This window comes from Nannobrachium achirus (genome assembly GCF_963921795.1).
Source record: "Nannobrachium achirus genome assembly, chromosome: 8".
NCBI lineage: Eukaryota > Metazoa > Chordata > Actinopteri > Myctophiformes > Myctophidae > Nannobrachium > Nannobrachium achirus.
Genome location: NC_137817.1, coordinates 31,023,095 through 31,044,859, shown reverse-complemented (window position 1 = coordinate 31,044,859; position 21,765 = coordinate 31,023,095). Strand labels below are relative to the sequence as shown.

At 39.0% G+C, this 21,765-nt stretch overlaps 3 protein-coding genes across 3 annotated transcripts; 2 read left to right on the top strand and 1 right to left on the bottom strand.

Annotated features, from left to right (window-relative positions):
* Positions 1 to 2,170: 2,170 nt before the first annotated feature.
* On the top strand, positions 2,171 to 5,759 carry LOC308290432 (vacuolar protein sorting-associated protein 26B-like). Its single transcript, XM_080732264.1, has 6 exons — positions 2,171 to 2,794; positions 3,155 to 3,311; positions 3,720 to 3,884; positions 4,012 to 4,187; positions 4,375 to 4,517; positions 4,637 to 5,759. Exons 1-6 carry the CDS (start codon positions 2,572 to 2,574, stop codon positions 4,772 to 4,774), a joined length of 1,002 nt encoding a protein of 333 aa, XP_080588390.1. The 5' UTR covers positions 2,171 to 2,571; the 3' UTR covers positions 4,775 to 5,759.
* Positions 5,760 to 6,199: 440 nt separating this feature from the next.
* On the bottom strand, positions 6,200 to 9,091 carry thyn1 (thymocyte nuclear protein 1). The gene is made up of 8 exons (XM_080732265.1): positions 9,049 to 9,091; positions 8,467 to 8,511; positions 8,148 to 8,362; positions 7,321 to 7,389; positions 6,913 to 7,005; positions 6,735 to 6,830; positions 6,488 to 6,638; positions 6,200 to 6,333 (listed from the first exon to the last, which is right to left on the bottom strand). Exons 2-8 carry the CDS (start codon positions 8,507 to 8,509, stop codon positions 6,287 to 6,289), a joined length of 714 nt encoding a protein of 237 aa, XP_080588391.1. The 5' UTR covers positions 8,510 to 8,511; positions 9,049 to 9,091; the 3' UTR covers positions 6,200 to 6,286.
* A 350-nt stretch (positions 9,092 to 9,441) lies between these two features.
* On the top strand, positions 9,442 to 13,655 carry acad8 (acyl-CoA dehydrogenase family, member 8; the record flags this gene model as incomplete). Its single annotated transcript, XM_080732261.1, has 11 exons — positions 9,442 to 9,559; positions 10,163 to 10,263; positions 10,657 to 10,826; positions 11,039 to 11,148; positions 11,271 to 11,347; positions 11,440 to 11,577; positions 12,139 to 12,274; positions 12,611 to 12,708; positions 12,863 to 13,015; positions 13,134 to 13,236; positions 13,393 to 13,655. 11 exons carry the CDS (start codon positions 9,442 to 9,444, stop codon positions 13,446 to 13,448), a joined length of 1,260 nt encoding a protein of 419 aa, XP_080588387.1. The 3' UTR covers positions 13,449 to 13,655.
* Positions 13,656 to 21,765: the final 8,110 nt, after the last annotated feature.

Here is a 21,765-nt window from a genome sequence, read left to right as displayed (position 1 = left end):
GAAATTGTTTTACAAAATGTTTGACATTTTTTGACCATAAGCTCAACTCATGGACTATTTCATGTGTTGAAAGGTTGAATAATGTTTTGTATATACTGTATTTACTGTACATGGGCGATAAGTAGCGTACTGTAAAAGGCTGGTGACCTCATACTCATAAGGCACAATTTATCAGCCTTTGTTGTATTTACAGGTAATAACAAATATGCCTGAATATATAAATCCAGTTAAATCTAATACCATATATCCCATTATGCTGCAACTCGATACGTACTATAAACTTGGTAAAGTATGATTTTGAGAGTTGTTTTTGTGTATAAGTGACCTTCTGTGCTTTACTAATTATTTTGTGAAAATATATTGGACACATTGTCCACTTGACTTGGCATTACAATGTACATAAATCATGTACATTCTTTGTTCTTTTAATTTTCATACATCAAGAGAGTAAACCTTATTGTAAGTATGGCAATAAAGCTGTCCGTGGGACAAAAAGATTACAGTATCTTACTGTTCAGTATGTATCCAGTCTCCACATTGTCAGTCTTTGCGTCATTAACAGTACAGTACCATTCGTTTTCATGTGTTTTCTGAAACCGTGTCAGTGTTGAAAGATTTTGTTTGAATGATTTGTACAATAACTCAGGAACTGTTGTAACATGTTCAGTGTTCACTTGATATTACTGTTATATGGTATGTTCATTTTATTTTGTTACTATTAAATACATTTTAACTGGACCATGTTTTGAGAGTAGCACATTTCATTGTATGTGAAAGTATGATGGTATAGTTTCTGAAATGATTGCATTATGGGATAAGACTTCATAGTCATGCTGTGCAGAGGATAACATTATTAGAGTGAAAAGAGTAAACACAATGTTGCTGTACTGCCTGTTACTGTAGGCCAGTGGTTCTCAAATGTTTTCATGTCGAGGACCCCCAAATTGATAGATATTAGACCACGGACCCCCATTTGAAGATAATTTGGGCTTAAGACCCCCATAAGAGAAGGTTTTCAAGGGACCCCCACAACCTTTTTCCATAGATTCCATATAGTTTCATTGTTTGACAGCACAATCATTGTGTATTTTGGATTCATGTCAATTTGTGTTTTCATATATTTAACCACTTGAACCATCAATACTTAATAAACTTGACCTTTCACTCTGTACTTGTCTGCTCTGTTTCCCCTCTACACCAAACCTCTTTGCCAAAAATAGCCGATCTACAAGCTCAGCTTTTTGATCATCTAAGTTTTCAGATTATGGATGCTCGAGTTCAAGTGGTTAAAAAGGAGAAAAAAAGTTCACACACAAAGATTTGGAGGACCCCTTGTAGTAACTCTGTGGACCCCCTGTTGAAGACTACAGGAATAGTCAATCTTATATCTCATTGGGATAATTTCTAGGCAGTGAAATAAACGATTCCTCATTTTTCTGGTGACCCCTGGATGGAAATCCCCCAAGGACCGGTGGACCCCACTTTGACAACCACTTCAGTAGGCCATGGTACAAGTGTATGATGTCACTGTAAATAAATGAATGAATGAATAAATAAATGAGAAGTAATAATAATAAAATAAAATGAAAAGTTAAATTTCAGTCTAAATAGTGTAGCATACATTATTATCAAATGACATATTCAGCATACAAGAGTGTCTATGACTATGGGACAACACAAACAGTGACTTTATGTTAATGTGTGAAGAGCTGTGAGATTTTTGTTTGTATTATCACAGTAATGGTCTCTAAAGCTCAGACTAAATACAAAATACTCTTAAGCTTAGTCACCAATTTCATCTTATCAGATCTTCAAATGTATAGTAAGCAATTTCACTTGTCTTGTATCCTGTATGAGATCTCTCTCCCGATTGGATGAAATTGGAATCCTGACCTGAAAATGAATTTTCTGATACTAAAGATCTGGAGAGAGTGAGACCCCTAGGCTACTAATATTTTACTATAGGAATATAGCTCTAGATAATATCTAGACCTATACATCTAGAGCTATATTCCCTGATATATATATAAAAAAATAGCCTTTGCGTTTATTGAACCAACCTGATTAAAACAAGGAACTTTGGTCGTTTTATTTTGAAATAGTCGAACCGGAAGCATTTATGCTGACGCAGCTACTTCCTGATCATTTGACAACATTTTACTGTTTAGAAAAGACCAACATAGGACGGACTGACCATAAGGAAATACATTTTAGACTACTTGAATTGTTGTAGGTGTTGCTAAATTCGACAGATGGTAAAAAAAGAACCTCTAATATGCTTGTGGATATATGTTATTAGACGTATTTTTGCAACCATAACGGATTTTTTTTTCTCTTAATCGAAATGATGAGGACATGTAGTGCTAAAATGATTTGACATATCTTTGACTTTTCACCTGGATAACCATTTTATCTCAAATTCTATTTAGGTTTGGTGTCGTATAGGCTGTAGGTCTTACGTAACATTCTGAATGTATAGTCACTAGTCACTACTAAATAACGTGACTTACTTTGCAAATAAGTTAGAGTAACGAGAGTCACTTGTACACGGGTTCACGACAGGTTTGCAAAATGAGTTTCTTCAGCTTTGGGCAAAGTGCAGAAATTGATGTTGTTCTGAATGATGCTGAAACGAGAAAGAAGGCAGAACACAAGACCGAAGATGGAAAGAAAGACAAATACTTTCTTTTCTATGATGGCGAGACGGTTAGTGGCAAGGTGAACGTCACACTCAAGAACCCTGGAAAGAGATTGGAACATCAAGGGATCAAAATTGAATTCGTTGGGCAAATAGGTGGGTTGTGGTGGGGGAAAGTACTCACCACATGTTTTACTCAAGTAAACGTATCAATACTGCAATGTAGAAATACTCTGTTACAAGTTAAAGCCCAGAATTCAAAATGACTTAATAGTACAAAAGTATTGGTATCAAAATGTACTTAAAGTACCAAAAGTAAAAGTACTCATTATGCAGAATGTCCCATTAAACAAGTTTTCTAATGTATGGATGGTATGAAAATCTTTTGAAAATGGCAGATCTACAGCAGATTTTTAATGTAAACACTGTTTTTCAGACATCTTTGAATATGATTCCTAACCCCTATGTTGCATTTACAACCCTAGAAATAGTTGACAATGTTGTTTTCCTTTCTAGAGCTGTACTACGACAGGGGAAACCACCATGAGTTTGTTTCTCTGGTGAAAGATCTTGCAAGACCTGGTGAACTAACTCAGTCACAGACCTTTGACTTTGAGTTCACTCATGTGGAGAAACCTTATGAGTCCTACACAGGCCAGAATGTCAAGCTAAGGTAAAAGCTAAGTCAGCGCTGCTTAATGTGCCGAGTGCTGATTTTCTCTTTGGTGTGTCTACTGTCTACCACTGGCATTCATGTCATGTTTACATTATTGAAAAGGTTTATAAGAGCAAATCCACACAACAGCAGTGCTAGACAATATAACATGTGACATAATAAAGTCAGAACACTGATTCTCTCATGAACATTTCACTGGTTTACCACCAAAAGTGGTAAACCAATAAATGTTCATGGGAGCATTATCTTATTGTGCAGACTGCTTTCCTGTTTGCCTTTTCCTCAGCAAAGATATCAAGTTAATAATCCAACTTGACTGTTACTGTTTTACATGCATGTCTGTTATGATGTTGGACACTGTTGCAGATGATCTTTTTGCTCAGTATCTCTTTTTACTATTTGCAGATACTTTCTGAGGGCTACAGTCAGCAGAAGACTGAATGATATTAGTAAAGAGATGGATATTGTTGTCCACACACTGAGCACATACCCAGAGCTCAACTCATCCATCAAAATGGAAGTTGGAATTGAAGACTGTCTCCACATTGAGTTTGAGTATAACAAATCCAAGTAAGGCTTGAGAATATTATGCACTAATCATTTCATGTCTTGTAATCACCACCAAAGCCATTATTTACAATTTGAAAGAGGGGTCACACATAGTTTCTGATGCGTATCATGAACTGGCCTTTCACAGGTATCACTTGAAAGATGTCATTGTGGGGAAAATCTACTTCCTTCTTGTAAGGATTAAGATTAAGCACATGGAGATTGATATAATCAAACGAGAGACGACAGGCACCGGGCCAAGCGTATACCATGAAAACGACACCATAGCCAAGTACGAGATCATGGATGGTGCACCAGTCAGAGGTAAATGACTTCCCCAGAGTTAAATTAACTTGGAGTGTAAAAACCTTTGTACCCTTTGTGGATTTTACTGTGAGTCAAATATCTTTGAGGCATTTGCTTCCTTAACCCATCATTACTACTGACTCTACTATATGAAAATGCAGTGTTTTCATCCAACCTCACTTGGTGTATTGTATTCATTTTTAAGGAGAGTCCATTCCAATTAGATTATTTCTGGCTGGCTATGAGATGACTCCCACTATGCGAGACATCAACAAAAAATTCTCTGTACGCTACTACCTTAACCTTGTGCTGATTGACGAGGAAGAAAGGCGCTACTTCAAACAGCAGGTATTGTGAAAATATACAAATAAACATTCCAAACCAAACATCAAGGATGGCCTGAGCAAGTCAAATTAAGTTAAACATGAGACAAGTAATTTATTTTCACTGCTTCATTCTCTTCTAAGGAAATCACACTGTGGAGGAAAGGAGATGTGGTGAGGAAGAGTATGTCTCACCAGGCCACCATCGGAGCTCAGCGGTTTGAGGGCTCTGCTGCCAATGAGAGTGCACTGGAACAGGCAGCAAGGGAAGAAAGCGGCTAGTATTGTCATCCGGTAGCGTTTTCTTTTAAAGCCTCGTCAGCATCTGTGAAGGAATAGAACCACCTCACAATATCTGATAAAGCAGCCCTCCTTATGGCTGCTGAAGAAGGGAGGAAGAAAAGAAAACAAAAGTGAACAATGAAAAAGAGCCGCCTGTATCAGTCATTTGCAGGGCCCTTACTGGCCGCTGCAGGTGTTTTCCTTCATCAACACTTCTTTTTAAAATGGAAATCAAACTAAAGCTAAACTAAATCTGTTATGACCTTGTGTGAAATGTCACAAAAAAAAGTATTGCCTCATTTTTATGTGATCATTTTGTTTGTCAATCCATTACACTGTTTTGTGTAAATTCATTTTCATCCAACACAGATTTTAAAGTGAATAGTTGTGAAATTTCGAAGAAATGAATTCATTTCCATCATTCCACATTTAATCAAAGGCATTCCTAACATTGAAATGAAAACTTTGCACTGCTTTATCTTGCTGAATTTGTTAGTTCCAATGAGTTTGTTGACAAAAATATTAATGGAAGTGGGCCTCTGAAACTAATGATTTTGTTTTTGCTTTCATGAGCAAGATGACTTAATTATCCCCTTGATTCTATGACATGTAAATAAGAGCAGCTATCTCAACGTGATTGTCCTGTGCCCTGTTGACCTCCTGTACACATACTTATGCAGTACACAGTGCCACAAAACAACTATTAAGATTCACATGCTTTACCTCAGCATTCCAGTGGTGTTAACTTATGACTTATGAGAGGGTGTTAAAGTACTTGTATCTGGGGTTCGATAGTATAAGTCTTGTGTATCCTTCACATTAGACTTGAATGTTGTGCCTAAATATATCTAGCAAAGTAAATCCTATTGCCTCTAACATGATTTTAGACTTTTAACCTGAGATATGTACAGTAGAAATATATCTTTTGTGGCCATTTACTACTAATCCATTGTCCTCTAAACTGAAATAAATTGAGAAACTTCGACTTGCTAGTATTTTGTGCTCAATTGAATTAATGTGTGCATATCAGTTCTTGCAGATTAAAACAATAGTAATATAATGGTAGACAGATTGCATCTCTTCAGCATTAAACATACCAAATACAATTATATATTGTAATATAAGTTGGATGATATCATTAACTGACCACTAAGCATCTTTAACACTGACATTTTTTCCCCCACAAAATGGGCATATGGTAGGTGCATAGAAGATCCTGAGTCAACAGAACAAGGACCTTCAAGGGGTTAACTTTAAAATACAACCTGATGGAAGTCCCGAAATCAAAAAAGTGTTTTAATCGCAAGTGAAAAAGAACTGTGCAGGAGCTCTTTATTCCAAACAAACAAATGTTTACAAACATTAAAATAAACCAGTCATAACTAGACAAAAATCACCTTTAATAATATTCTGTAAATGTTTATTAAAAGAAAAGGCAATAAAATTACAAATTAGTATTATCATTTGTTTAACATGTTGTTGCTTCAAGGCAGCACTCCACAGCCAACAATCTCAAAGTGGATCTTTGTCCTCCAAACCCAGGACAAAGTTATATTCCTCTGGAGGGGAAAGACATAAGGTTACTGTAACTTACTGTTTACCTTTACCCTAGTGCTATCTACCAAAGACAAACAATGTTAAGTAAGACATAGTTATAGTTAAGTTACAGGAAACTTTAAAATCTGTGGTCCAAAACCACACTAGCCTACGTACCATCGGTGAGAGGTTGGACAGACAACCTTGCTCTTGTGAAGAGAGCCATGTCCTTTAGGGGTCCTCCGTTGGCCTTGTGCTGCAGGTGATATTTCTTAAGCTCAGACAGAGGAATAAAACGTTTCATCGTTCTTTGGTATTGCACATCAACCTGAGACAGATAAAAACAAGTTCAAATCTGATAAACTTGATTCTTATATAAACATGACAATGAATTACAAAGGTCAATAATCCATAATTATTTTACCATGCTCCATTTAGGGTTACTTTGCTTGCTGGATGCATCAAAATGGACATCCTTCTTGTCAAATTGAGTGTGGTCCACATAGGCTTCTTTCACAATCTAGAAAACATAATATAACTGAACAGTATCTGTGGCTTTTACACAGTTGTTATACTGCCATTTGGAGAAGACAGAGACTTACTTTCATGGTTCCTGCTATTCCAGGTTCCTTGCAGTTGCTGTGGTAGAAGAAAGCTAGCTGCCCTTCTTTCATGTCCCTCATAAAGTTGCGGGCCTATAGGAGGACAATTTTGGAGAAACACACTTTTACCAGGGGTTATAGAACAAAAAATGATATAGCTACATTATGTGCCTACAAGAAAGAACTCTCAGAGCATTGTTACCTCAACTGTGGTTGATCAATTCCACAAATTAGAAAACAAATGTTTAAGACGTAGTTGAAATAGCCGATCTACAAGCTCACAACGCAGCGCAAAGCGACGTGTTGTGTGCTTGTAGATCTCCTATTTTAACTAGTTTGTGTCCCAAATATATAATTTCTCTTTTGGGTCACGGATTTGGAACCACTGCCTTAATCCACCAGGCGTACCTGATAGTTGCGTACACCATCCCAGCATCCGGTCTGATTGGGAAGAGCCTTCAGGTCCTCAATCCCAAACTGCAGAGTGAACCAGAGATATCTTGAGCAAGTTCTAAAAACATTGAGGCTAATTTACAGTATATGTAAGTTAAGGCCTCTCCATACTTCGACCGAAATGTTCGGTGAGTTGTGTTTTCCGACGTGCAAATTTCCGAACTCTCGTTCGGTCCAATGCTTTTCAGAAGTCCCGAGGGATATAATTTTATGTTAGAAAAGGACCTTTTGACCGAAAACGGCGGTTTCGGTCAAAGTATGGACAGCCCTTAAGTAGACCTGAAAGAAAGATGGAGCATGTAAAAAAATGATTTCAATGATTTCACCCTCCAACATGGTGCATCCATCTTTGTCAAGTGTCTACACGAACACAATTGGCCTGTTTTCGGGGGAGGGATGCTGGGTGGAGACTGGAGAGGGTGAATTATTGTCACTGCACGTGGGGCAGCACCTGTCAGCAGGGAGTGTTGGGCAGGAGGAGTAAAACGAAGGCTCTACATCCTCCCATTGGGGGCTCCTCCTCACTAGTAGGTGAGTCAGTAGGATACAACAGCAGTGACAACACAGAAAGGTGTATGGGGAGGAATCAATTGGCATAACAACTAAATTGGGGAGAAAAAGGGGGTAAAAACTAGCAAAAATGCCAATGATTTCACCCACTTCTTTCCAAAATAAAGCTGATTCTGGAGTAGGGCTTTCTAAAAGCCTTTCTACAAGCTCAGAATGCATCACATGAGTGCAATGTGCAACAAACATACTGATGCTGTCGTCAGTTACAGTACCTTTACATCTATTCCATTCTCAAAGCGACTTTCAGGTTCAGACTTCATCAACCAGTGAGAGTACTGCGGTTGTTTGGGCGGTTCATCAACTTTGGTCTTCTCCAGTGTTCTGGACTCCTCAGAGGATGAAGCCTTCCTCTTCCTCCCCTTTGTTGACTTTGCAGCAACCTTCACTGGAGCGATCTCATCACTGTCATCTTTTGCATTAGGCTCATCTATGACCGTGTTGTTAGGAAAAAGCACATACAGTTAGGCTATTTCCAGAACATAACTTGTCAGTCAGTCAATCAGTTTAATTCAATTGTTTTCTCAACCTCACCTGATTTTGTCATCGCTCCTCTGGCCCTTGTCTTTGGTGCCATCTCTAAATAAATGACAAGAACACTAGTATGAAAACATCAGTATGCTCATTGCTAGCTAGAGGGATGCTACTGTACTGTACAGATGTACAACCCACTTCTTCATAACCTGTTAAAAATAAAAGTCTAGTTCTCTCTCGAACTGTGAGTGTGACGTCAGCAACATTAACAGAGTCTTCAACCCTACCCTGAGGCGTTAGGAGTTCTCCTCAAGTTGACCTCAACTCTAGACTATTGTATAGTCTTCAACTCTTTATACGCTCTGTGAGGACCTGGCCTGATCCCCAGGCTGCCTATATGGGCCGGGGCTGAATAGGAACAGGCTTGACACAGTGCATGGGTGCTACTAAAATAATATATTTTGCATTGCCATTTGCTGTTCTCCGTTGACAAACACAACTGTCTGCATAATGCTGTCATTTCTAAAGTAATGTACGCAGAGAACGGCAGCAAGATTTGGTTTTCACTTTTCATAGCAAAGAACAGTGAGTGAGTTTCTAAACATTAAACATACAACTGATAATGCATATACGTTAGCCTACCTTAGTTAGTTTACACCAGGTTTACACTCATCCACAATCCACACACACACTCCCGCGTTGTGATGATGTGCCACTGCCAAGTAAACTATCAGAGCATGCGCCTTGTGGTGCGCTTGTTTTAATGCACGACCAGTCCCGATCTCGATGTTTTTGTTTTTGTTTCACCTCCAATTTACAAACGTGAACGACTTCGATACTTAATAGGTTATTATTTTTAAGAAGAGCTCAATTCCCTCAAGATATGTTAAGTGTCATGGCCATATATTAACCTCACCTAGCCATATATAGTGTGGTATCGCATTTTAAGTGTTTTTGTAGTACTGCGTACTATATGGAACTACATTTCCCCTGAGCAGCGCTGCTGTGACATAACTGCACCACACTAAGGTAAAGATGGCGGCAGCCAGGACGTTAGCTACTAGAGTTGTCAGACTGGGGTCCTGCATAGGAAGAAACCAGCGTTTAATATTTAACAGCGAGCAGAGACGGGGAATAGCTTCGTGCATCGACCGTAAGTCCCTTTTAAGAGTTGTGGTATAAGCTTTATAATTGAAGATGACACATAGCGGTGAAAGTGCACATTCATTCACTGAACTGAATGGCCACATTGGTTGTGGTTTCAGGCAAGCTTAGACCTGTATACACATCACGTATGTAGAATAAAATAATAATAATAATAATAAATGTTAATAACTGCATATACATAGTATAATAAGTTGGCTTGACATTGTTGTACTTTAACAATAGACACACTGGTGGTTTCTGATTGGCTGACAGTCAGTCCTCCCACCATTCAGAGGCTGTAGCGTGCAGCACATCCTCCTTATGACGCCACTGTGATGATGATGGGAGGAGGATAGTGTGATCTGATCTGATCAAAATGTACCTTTGTTCAGGTTACTAAATAATTTAAAATGGAGTCTGTCTTTACTCCATAACCGCATGTGAATTCCAAAATGATGAGCTTTAAAACTCTCAATAAAGAATGCCACACTGACTATATGAGAGGAAAGGAAGGACAATGCCCAACCAGGTGCCCCTGATAAAAAATGCGAATCAAGTGAAGTGAGAAAAGTGCTTAACAAAGTCCTTTTTAACGGTCATGTTTTTGTAGCTTCCCATGGACTCACAGATGAACAGAGGGAGTTTCAGAAGATGGCCTTTGACTTTGCAGCCAATGAGATGTCTCCACACATGGCTGAGTGGGACGAAAAGGTATGCCAGTACAACACTCATGATGCGTCAATACCAGTCACTGACATAATGCATTTTATTTATAGCGAGGTTGTTCCACATTCATTGGCACCACCACAGGCACCACCCGTCTACCACTGATGGCAGTATTGAGCTCTGATTTACCATGATCTTGTTTAACCCTGCCTGGAATTACAGTTCAAAAGTGTCCCTCATTAATGCAAGCAACATCTCAAAGCTATTCAATATGAAATATTTGTAATTATTTAATTGACAATTCCATCACCCTTAATTCAGATTCTTTTTTTGACAGAAGGCATGTATACATTCTGTTCGCCTACTTCCCATGTCTATGCTAAATGTACCATCTTATCTCATTAAAGATGGGAAATATGTATTTGTATTATATTTTAGGAAATATTTCCAGTGGAGACGATGCGGAAGGCAGCCCAATTGGGGTTTGGTGGGATCTATGTTCAACCAGAGGTGGGAGGCTCCGGTTTATCTCGTCTGGACACATCAGTGATCTTTGAGGCCTTATCCACAGGCTGTGTCAGCACCACAGCTTATATCAGCATCCACAAGTAAGATACAGTTATTTGGATACACATGTATTTATTAATTGGAAGGTTTTGTTTTCCCTTTTTGAGAAAGTATGGTACATTCATTTAATATTGCACAAAAACTTAAATACAATCTTAACCAACCGTTTTTTTTCCTTTGTAGTTTTGTCATGGTTGTTGTTAGCTAAATTCGTATCTGATGACAAATCAATGGTATGTTTCTTACTTTGTAGCATGTGTGCTTGGATGATAGACACATATGGAAATACTGAGCAAAGGGAGAGGTTCTGTCCTGATCTCTGCACGATGGAAAAGTTTGGCTCCTATTGTCTAACTGAACCAGGTTAGTCTCTGTTTGCACCTAACCTTGAACTGTTACGTACAGTACAGTGAATGAATGATTAAAGACAATAACCCCATATGAAATGTTGTTAAGGGGTTCACTTCTGTCCATTTAATGTTTAGGGAGTGGCAGCGATGCAGCCTCGCTTCTCACTACTGCAAAACTGGATGGAGACCACTATACCTTGAATGGTTCTAAGGTACCTTACCTTTCCTTGAATGGTTCCGAGGTACAACTTATAAGATGATAATGAACCAGATGCTACTTATCTCTTCATTTGCTTTCTGTTAGGCATTCATCAGTGGTGGTGGAGATACAGATGTATATATAGTGATGTGCAGAACCGGAGGGAAAGGAGCCAAGGGCATCTCTTGCCTGGTGGTAGAGAAGGGCACCCCAGGACTAAGTTTTGGCAAGAAAGAAAAGAAAGTAAGAAAACAGCAAATCACTATTGTTGACAATAATACTGTTGCATTTGAGCATGACAGCATATTTGTGCATAAATATATAGCCATAAAGCATGTATTGACTGTGTACTAGTCTTGTGTGGCCAGGACTGTTGCCTCCCACAATTTGCAAATGCTTCTGTCATACAGTCTGGGGAACAGAAGCTCTGATCATGAGTGAGCGATAAAGTGGATGTGAATCCTCTTCTCCACTTCTGTTTCATTTTTACAGTCGCAGTCACGCACATTTATCCTATATATATGTCATATATAGCTTGCTTCTTAGCAGAAATGATATTTTAAAATATATTTTTGGCAACGGAAATGCCAGCTTCCATTACTTGGATTTCAGGCGGTGTAGTTCCAGACTATATAGCATTCGGAGATTGTGGAATAGTTGTCTGGCTATGCAAGACTAACTGTGTACCTACTACTACCCAATAGTTATGCCATGGATAATATCCACTAGATGGCAGAATTTGGTCATATTCATGGTTCAGAATCAGAAAAGAGGACTGTATCATATAAATATTCTCTGTTCAAGGTGGGATGGAACTCTCAGCCAACCAGAGCTGTGATATTCGAGGATTGTGCCATTCCACTGGCCAATCGGATTGGTCAGGAAGGACAGGGTTTCAACATAGCTATGAAGGGCTTGAACGGAGGCAGGATCAATATTGGTGAGGGAGGCTGATTATAAGGAAACGCCACAACGTTATTGTTTTGGTAATGTTAAATGTACTGTATACATGTAAATGCTTTCCTATAGACATTCACTTCATAAAATTAGATATTCATTTGGTATGTTTGGTAACACACTGTTCCACTGCATACCTTTGAAACTTTATCAAATTATGAAGACCATGTTTACTATGTGAATGTGTCATTTACTGTTTTGAAGGTCTTAACCTTTCAGATATGACCAGAAGTACAAATACAATTGAAAATATCTATCTATAAATCTTTTACTTTGACTTCAAAGGCTATTCAAACACTTCTGACATTCATGTCCACAGCTTCCTGTTCTCTTGGTGCAGCACACGCCTGTATGCAACTAGCACGAGATCATGTGTCGGTACGCAAACAGTTTGGAGAGGCACTCTCTAACAACCAGGTTAAACTCACATTATTACATTATTATTATTACTTTTGGCCCAGACAACATTTTACTCTATTACAGAAAGGTGTCATCTATGTTGGTTGCACAATGGTGTTTCTGGTCGAAAACTAGTTATTTATTGTTGTCTTTCTCTGTGTTCTCCCTATAGTTTCTACAGTTCAAGCTGGCAGAAATGGCCACCAAGCTAGTTGCGTCACGTCTCCTGGTGCGCGAGGCTGCGAAAGCACTCCAGGAGGGCAGGTCTGACGCCGTCTCCCTCTGTTCCATGGCCAAGCTCTTTGTCACAGATGAGTGCTTTGGTGTGAGTTACTAAAACATAATTTCTACTGAGCAAGAAAAAATAAAATAAAAATTATCCTTGTCTATTACCACTACAATTTGTAATGTTAAAAATGTTATATCTGTTCACATAACAACAGATCTGCAACCAAGCTCTTCAGATGCATGGTGGCTATGGTTACCTGAAAGACTACGCAGTACAACAGTATGTCCGTGACATAAGAGTACACCAGATTCTAGAAGGTGAGCATTTTGAAAAGCTAGATATTATGACCTTGCATGAAATACAAAGTTCACATACTATTACACATGGATTTTCATTGGCTCTGAAGGGCATTTTTCTGTTTCTGAGAAATCTTTATAATTGTGCAATGTTTTCTCATTTTCTTTATCTTAAAGGAACAAATGAGGTGATGAGGATGATAATTGCCAGAAGTCTGCTGACAGACGGATGATTACATTTATTCCATAGACCTTTAAATAATGGACCCCATCTTTCAATAGTGATAGTGGTGGTGGCCTATTGTGACGACTTTGACTTTTGGTTTGCTACTCTTTGTTTGGATGCATCCCAAGTCTCTTTATTTGCATCCACGTTTCCCTCACTAGCGTCCATGTGAGGAGAAGAATGTGAAGTGAGGTCTGTTTCTGATTACGGTGGCACAGCTGGATCTGCTGCCAATGTCTGCCGTTACTGTTACTGTAAATTCACACTGATACAAATGGTAGCCTTCCTTCATCCCTCCTCGCTCCTCTGAGCGGAAATAAGTGCTTTGGGGACAACTTTAAAAATGGCAGACCAGAACGACTTGAGCTTCAAGCAAGGTAATAGACAAGCAGATATCAAATAAGAGACTTGAGATGTACCATTTAACTGGTTTCCTAGTATCTGCCCAAAGGTGGTCTCTCAAGACACGTGTTTTCTCCCTCAATTTTCAAATGCTTCTGCCTAACGCCAGGGCTCCACTGCAACCATCGGGTGTCACATCATTGTCAACGCAAGGAATGTTCCCTTTTTAATCATTGAAGGGTGCTCCATTGCCGACGTTGCACTGCGTTCGATGACCAATGGCTGCAGTTTAGCCCTGGCGTAACCTACCCCACTTTTGTTTCGCCTGTTCAGTTGTGTAAAAACAAGCCTCCATTAATATACTGTACATTTTGTTTTAATGCAGTATGTTTAAATGTTTTTAAAATGTGTGGTGTTGAAATGTAGTAACCACCACCAATCAGGGGTCCTTCACTGCTGGTCCGTGATGCCAGTCCAAACAAAAATGAGTTGTATTCATTTGATTACTTCCTAACCACCCTTGAATTGCAAACCTTTTCTAGAGAAAGACAAACCAGTGGAATTATTTTCCTTAGAAGCAATAACAATTTGCAGTTACAAAATATAGTCACAAGAGAAGAAACAAATTAAAAAGTCAGTTAACAGAACCCAGAGTGTCTATGTAGCATTCGAAGATTGTAGAATATATATGCTGGCTTGAGAGACTAAATGTACAGTAATTAGGCTTTCAGACAGGCATTTTGTAGTGTTTATACGGTAATAAAGCTGCTCATTGAGATTTCTTTCAGCGATTTTGTCAAATACAGCATATGTTTCTCAGCACTTAAGTGTCCTTTATTTCTATCTGATTGTGGTTATTATACTTTACTGTTACAGTATGTTTCTGTTGACTTTAGTGGGCCCTGTGAAATGCACTGTACTGTACTGTAGATGTATTTGAGTTATCTTTGGTAGCACTATGGAGTATGTATGTACTCATGATGGCATCATGGTAATGTGGTATTGAAACAAACCTTCCAAACAAAACACTCCAATAAAATTATTTTCCTCTAAACTCTGTTAATGTGTCTGATATTGTAGAAATATACATTTTTAGGCACAGTGTTTAAAACCTATTAAATAAGGAATGCAATTTTATTTAGTTTCCATGATAGTGTATATGAAGTGAAAATTCTTGAAGACAACTAAAGTGACTAAAACTCTGAATGACTCAGATAATGGAAGTCATTTGAGAACAGTGTTTTGAAAAGTCCCAGAATTGTAAATGCCATGAACAAAATATAACCATCAAACTCAACAGCATTACACTTAACATTTCAGGTACAATGCAACTACCATATGGGCAGTATGGATATATATGACCTCACGAGTGTAACGGGGCCCCATTGACATTGGCCAGTGATAAAAGGGACCCTTATTAGATAAACACAAGTAAATACCAGTGAATGCCTGCTGGTGTTTCAGAGGAAACCGATGTTTAGATCCTACGGTATGAAATACCTGAACAGTGGTTTTGCTGTATTTCTGCCCTGTACAATTCACCTGAGAATAGTGGACATACAGTATTGTCCCTGTCGGGCAGAAAAGTGTTTTCTCCATTTTTTTTTTTTTTTTTATAAATTAGTGCTATTGAACACACTTTATGTCTGTGTGGGTTTTACAAATATTGAACCAATTAAAAGTATTAAAAAGCACTTCTGACTAAACCTAACTAACCTAACTGGATGACTTTGATCCTCCTCAAACTGTCGGTCAAACCACCTACTGTAACTCCCAACGTGCAGATATCCTATATATGTTTTCCATCATTGATTAGAATGACGAAGTCAGACGGGGAAAAAAACCTCTCCATATTAATGGTCAAAAACTCAACTTGAGCTGTATTTGGGTAAAGTGATGATAATGACACATTAAAGTATCTGACGATGTATAAAGTCACCATACCAACTTTGAGGCAGTATTGTGTTCTAAAAACATGTATTTCTTTTTTAGTTCATATTTTGGACATAGCTGGTTTCTGTCCGACAGAAGAGATTTGTTGAAATGTCAGATATGGCCGTTCTGTACAGTATAATATACTGTACATGGAAATGAAAGTATGCAATATGTTTCTCATTATCCTGATGAATATGCGAATTTATATTCAAAAACATATCACAAAACTAAGTCAAATTACTATCATGGCTGACTATATCCAGGGATAATGTGGAATACATTAAATTCATGTACAACTCATGTGGCATATCATGTACATCTGAACGCGGAAAAGACCTGAACACCTGTAATTATAAACAAAATATATTGCATTACACAGTAGGCATTTCTCTAGTAAACCAGAATCAGGACTGGAGTTCGTATTATTTGTGCTGACTTGAACAAAGATAAGTGTGAGATATCTTTCCTCTTCTTTCTTTAACAAAAAAGTGCATCCCATTCCAAGGCATTGTCTCTCTCCATTCTTAAACAGGCTTCCGTTGTTTATTCTATTTCATATTTGCAAAGACCACCAAGGTGTTAAACATCCAACTCCTCGCGGCTACACCAGTGAGCCAGCTTCACTGTTAGCCGGTACCATCACGGTAACGCCTCCCATGTCTGTCAGAGACAAGGAACTGATAGGTGGTGACACAGTGAGAGGATGTGGCACCTGAGGTTGGGCCCCTTCTGTCCTGATGGGGGTGGGGGGCCTTGGCCTCCGAGGAGTGTGTCTGGGGCCACCGTTCATGCTAGGAGGCCTCTTTAGCTTACGTGAAGGGGTGCTGCCAAGGTTGTACCCCGGGAGTCCTCGAAGAGGGTTGTTTTCACCAGGCTGAAGATGGTAGGCATTGATCATAGAGCCCATGTCAGAGGCTGACACAGGGGGATATGGGTAGTGGAAGTTAGGTTGACGGGGGTCTTGGGATTGAGGACTTGTTGTGGTAATAGAAGACAGTGTGCCATTCTTGGAGATGTTGTCTGAGCCTGAGGTACTTTTTGACCAAGACACTCGTTTAGGGGCCTGAGCATCCTCCCTGTGGCAAACAAACAGGGGAAAATTCAACAGATTCAGACATAAAAAGAAGAAATCCTGTATTGTTGCTCACTTTCAACACAGAGAAGTTGAAAATCTCACTTGATCTCATTGGCAATCTCCTCCTCGGTGTCCCTATTCCTCCTCAGTATGAAGATAAGGATAAGTAGCAGGGCCACCAGTCCCACAATGGACCCCAATGTAGCTACTGCAATCATGCCCGTATTGGTGGCTAAAGGACAAGAGCCAGAGGTTTTTATGCCGTACAATCTAGAGTCACTTTAACCCATTTAGGCCTACAATTATTGAATGCTTTAACCAGTGAAAAATAGCAGATATACAAGCTCACAGCGCGGCTTGTAGATCTGCTATTTTTTTAGTAGTTTATAGTAGACTGACAGGAAATGGGGAGAGAGATGGGGAATGACATGTGGCAAAGGTCGTCCGGATCGGGAATCGAACCGGTGACGCCAGCAGGCATCATAGCCTAGTATAGGTACGCGCCTTGACCACCAGGCCAGCGGGCACCCCATAGATCTGCTATTTTTGAAAAAGTCGTGAAAATGTGTGCAAATCTTTGAATATTATGTATTTTCAAAGCGAACGTTTGTAACTCAAATTTTGCTTCTGGGTGGTCCCTGGAACAACATATTTTGAGATAGGGGTCTGCGGCCGAATAAATGTAATTTTGGGGGTCCTTGACATGAACAAGTTTGAGAACAGCTGATTTAGAGGAAGGATTTAGAAGTTGGGTCAAAGATCGGGTCAAAGATATTCAAAGACTTGCACACATTTTCAAAAAATAGCAGATATACAAGCTCACAGCGCGGCACTCGGTGCCGCGCTGTGAGCTTGTATATCTGCTATTTTTCAATAGTTAAAGCATAAAATAATGGTTAAAGTGGTTCAAATCTAATGCGACGCGGGCGCGTTCCAGGTATTTGAGAGTTAACTCTGAAAGTGTAAAAATGTACCTGTATGGGATTCTACAGTGCACACTCATTCTCACTACCAATAGTCACTGTAATGCTATTCAAGTGATATACTATACATAAAGTAATGACATAATGAATATGGCTTTTTTTAGTGTGTACAGTACGTACATGTAATGACCTCCAGGTTGATGGAGCAACTATCAGAGCCAGCTGTGTTGCTAGCTCGACACACAAACTTCCCTGACATGGTCTTAGTCAGGTTGCTCAGCCTGAGGGTTCCTTGTCTCTCATCTGTGAAGACAACCACAAAGATGCAAAGCCTTTAGGTCCATTCCAGCTGGTTACGATAATCCACAGTAACCCACATAGGCTTGTAGATTATGCCATGATTAACAACAACATCACACATTTTAGACTAAACACAACAAGCTGTACACAAACTACCTATTACACTATACAATAGGATATACACTAGATAGGGAAATACTTATATCAACATTGTTTACTCTGGCGGTCATGCACACGAAAGTAAGTTGATTATTTTCAGCGCAGAGATCCTTTATGTCTGATGGAGCTTTAGTAAAAACATCAAGTGCATGTTGACACACAGTATCAGATTTTAATACTATGGAACATTTCAATACTACATTATCGACCCCTTGTTGTATACAATATTCTCACCCAGTTTATGTTTGTCAGCAGCTTTACCGATTTTTTTTTTAGGAAAGGTGGGGGAGGGACCTTAGATTACCTGCTTACATTACATGGAGCTAGTATAATGGTCAACGGTCATGAGAAACCTCCAAATAAATGTTTGGCCATAATGTAAAAAAATAAAATGTTTAACCTGGCATCCTTATTTTGTCCATTGCGGAAAATCTTTGAAGATTTTCACAAATCTTTATCTCAAACCTTGCAAAATTAGCCAATCTACAAGCTTGCAATGCATCCCAATCCAATCCCAATGTAATGTGTTGTGAGCTTGTAGATTGGCTATATTCGTACGACAAAGTACAAAAATAGAGCTTAAGTGGTTAAACCAAGAGCAACAATGTTTTTCTAAGCATTTCCATTAAAATCAAGGAATGGCAATCAAAAAGATCCTTTTGTTTCTGCAACAAACCCAGGTTCTAGGGGTTTGTCAACGCATTATTTTAAGACAATCATTGCATGACACAGCAGAGGATTGTGTGCATCAGTCTCAGATGGGTATTGTCATCTGTTCTGCTTGGCACATCTGGCTTTAAAATGCCATGCAAACACAAGCAGAAGAAGAATAAACGCACATTAGGAGCGACTTACACAAATCCTCTAAAATCCACTCTGGAACATCACAATAAAGCATTTCATCAGATATGTGGCGGGAGAAAGGGGTGTGCATAGAATCGCCATGCATTCTGCATACTGTACATCATAATGGACTGAGATTGAACTCCTGGGTGACAGGAAGAATTTGCATTCTGTAGCCTACTGATAACACCATAACCATTTTCAACCCGACATCCCTATTATGAGCCAGCCATTTTAGGGTAGCAAAAATAGCAGATCTACAAGCTCAAAACGGGCCATGATGTGACATTGTGAGCTTAGATTGTTTTGAGGTATTTGTTGTACGAATGGTATATAACGCTTAAGTGGATACAGCAGTATCGTAAAGTAAAGACTCAGATTGTATCAGCAGCGAAGTCAAAGTTCCAATAAGAAATGATGCTACAGTATGGAAAGAGACAATTACATTCACACATCTGTTTCTATCCTGGAAATCCTGGGAGCGATCGAAGCACTGGCTGGGTCTTGTATTTGATACCTGTAACATCAGTTGCATCTAAATCTGTACTGTCATTGTTGAGGTTAGGGCCATTGTACTGTACAACTGTACTGTTGTACTAGTAAGACGCGCCACAGTGATGTTATTGTGGACATCAAGTTTTGTGGACATCAGGGATCTCCATATATGGAAATAAAAGGGATTTGTTCCCCTGGCATCACAGGGATCTCCATATCTCCATATATGGGCATAAAAGGGATTTGTCCCCCCCCTGGCATCACAGGGATCTCTTTAACAGGGCATTATTAATATTGATGACATCAGGGAACTCCATATACTGTATGGGCATAAAAGGGATTCTGTTGTGACATCACAGTGAAGCCAGAGCGTGATGTCAGAGCGGCAAACCCATTCTGGTAGAGTGGTTCCCCTATCGGATAAGCTGTGACGTTTCTCATAGTAAACACAGATTACTATACCACTAAATCAAATCTTCAAATCTAGATCTAGATTTGAATTTGTGACAATTCCTCCCAAGTGTGTGAATGTAAAAATCATGAAAAATATAAAATGTAAATGAGGTGCATCGAATAACTGACAGAAAAGTATGATATGCACATGTCGCTCTCTAGTTTTTCAATCCCAGGCTGAAAAACAACCCTGTAAAATAGGGTTAGCCGTATAGTGCCAGATTATTAGAGAACCAGCTGACTCAGCTTTTACCCTGAGTTCATAATGTAGCTCACTGAGTGATGACAGGACTGACAGTGATCTGATGTTAATGATGGTAATATTCATAAGCTGATGTCACCGCACACAAGGTCAACGAACAGCCTTTATCTGAGCATTAATGCATTAAATGTAAACCTTGTTTAAGAAAACACAAAATAGCACCACACCCAACATTCTAATTTCCTAATTTAAGTGCATCGGTTTTGTGATTTACCTAAACATCCAATGGGAAATACTTTAATCACAAGTGCTTAATAATAGTATTTGATTTAGAGGTAGAAGAGGATGAATGAACAAATATAGTCAGGGAATGTCTCTTCAAATGCAGAGCTCTACCCAGCATGCTGCTGAAACACTCAACTGAAACGGAAACAGGCCAAACACCACCTTGAACAGTAGTGTGTTTCTGGATTTCTGAAGTGTGTTTCTGGATTTCTGACATTGCATTTAAAACCTTAAATGATCAAACTCTAGATCTAAACTGCCTCTGGGTTAGCCCCCTGCACAAGTTGAGCATCTGTCCTGTTGAACTTTGTTAATTATGTATACATTTCTGAACTTACATGCTAGTCTCTGTTTATACATATTGTAATTTGTATTAAAATGTCATTATTGCTGTGGAATGTGAATAGTTGAGGTCTTATCTTCACTGAGCAATAAAAAAAGAAAGACATCTTGCTCTTGAGTAAACTGCTTAACTCATTTGCTGCATTTAAAAAAATGGCTGCCAAAGTTCCAGGATGCCACAAGTCTCCATAGACTTCCATGTAATTCATAGTGCACGGATCATGCACGCCCATGCATAGATCATGCACCATGTGTGTGCACGCTGTTCACAGCTTTCAAACTAAAAAATCTACTTGGAAATCCGTTCAGGCATTCATGAGATAGCAGCCATTATGTTTTTTTTTTTTTTTTCTTTTCTTTTTTTTTTTCAAATGTAAACAAACATGGCTGCCATGTTTGAAAGATGGGGTTGGTATGGGGGTCAAACATGCAATTTTGCGATCGCGATCATGCCTAGTAGATAGAAGGAGTTTTTATTTATTTAGCAAAAATGGCCCAAAACTCGGGAAACTCGGGCGTGGTGGCCTGAACATATGGGATAACTCGGGAAACTCGTAATAGAGCAGTCAATGAGTTTAAATCTTTTGACTGAGGCAGACTGTATACAGACACTATAAGGAGTCTAATAGACTAAATATACTGTACACTAAATATACTGTACACAATACAATAACATGAGATGCTGGGGGAACGCTACTGTATAGATAAGTTTAACACAGAACACAAAGTAAAGGTTTAAAAGGAAAGTCAACCCAAATGTAACCACTGTGTATAATATTTGGTTCACGAAATAGTTGCTGGACTTCTTCCCACAGCGCCTGCTCGCCAAGCCGTAGCATGGAATGGCGCATGTGCAAGATGAAACGTCCACGGACAAACGGGAGTAACGTGGGAGGAACTGCAATTGTGCAGGAGCAAATTGCTATAGAATTTGGGTTGATTTTTCCTCTCAAAAGCTTTGGAATGGGTT

Coding starts and splice junctions, on each gene's coding strand:
- LOC308290432 (XM_080732264.1), top strand. CDS start 2,572: ATGAGTTTCTTCAGCTTTGGGCAAAGTGCAGAAATTGATGTTGTTCTG. Junction 3,885..4,011: donor TTTGAGTATAACAAATCCAA/GTAAGGCTTGAG, acceptor GGCCTTTCACAG/GTATCACTTGAAAGATGTCA. Junction 4,518..4,636: donor GGCGCTACTTCAAACAGCAG/GTATTGTGAAAA, acceptor TTCTCTTCTAAG/GAAATCACACTGTGGAGGAA.
- thyn1 (XM_080732265.1), bottom strand. CDS start 8,509: ATGGCACCAAAGACAAGGGCCAGAGGAGCGATGACAAAATCAG. Junction 7,390..8,147: donor AGAATGGAATAGATGTAAAG/GTACTGTAACTG, acceptor TTCACTCTGCAG/TTTGGGATTGAGGACCTGAA. Junction 6,831..6,912: donor GAATAGCAGGAACCATGAAA/GTAAGTCTCTGT, acceptor TATGTTTTCTAG/ATTGTGAAAGAAGCCTATGT.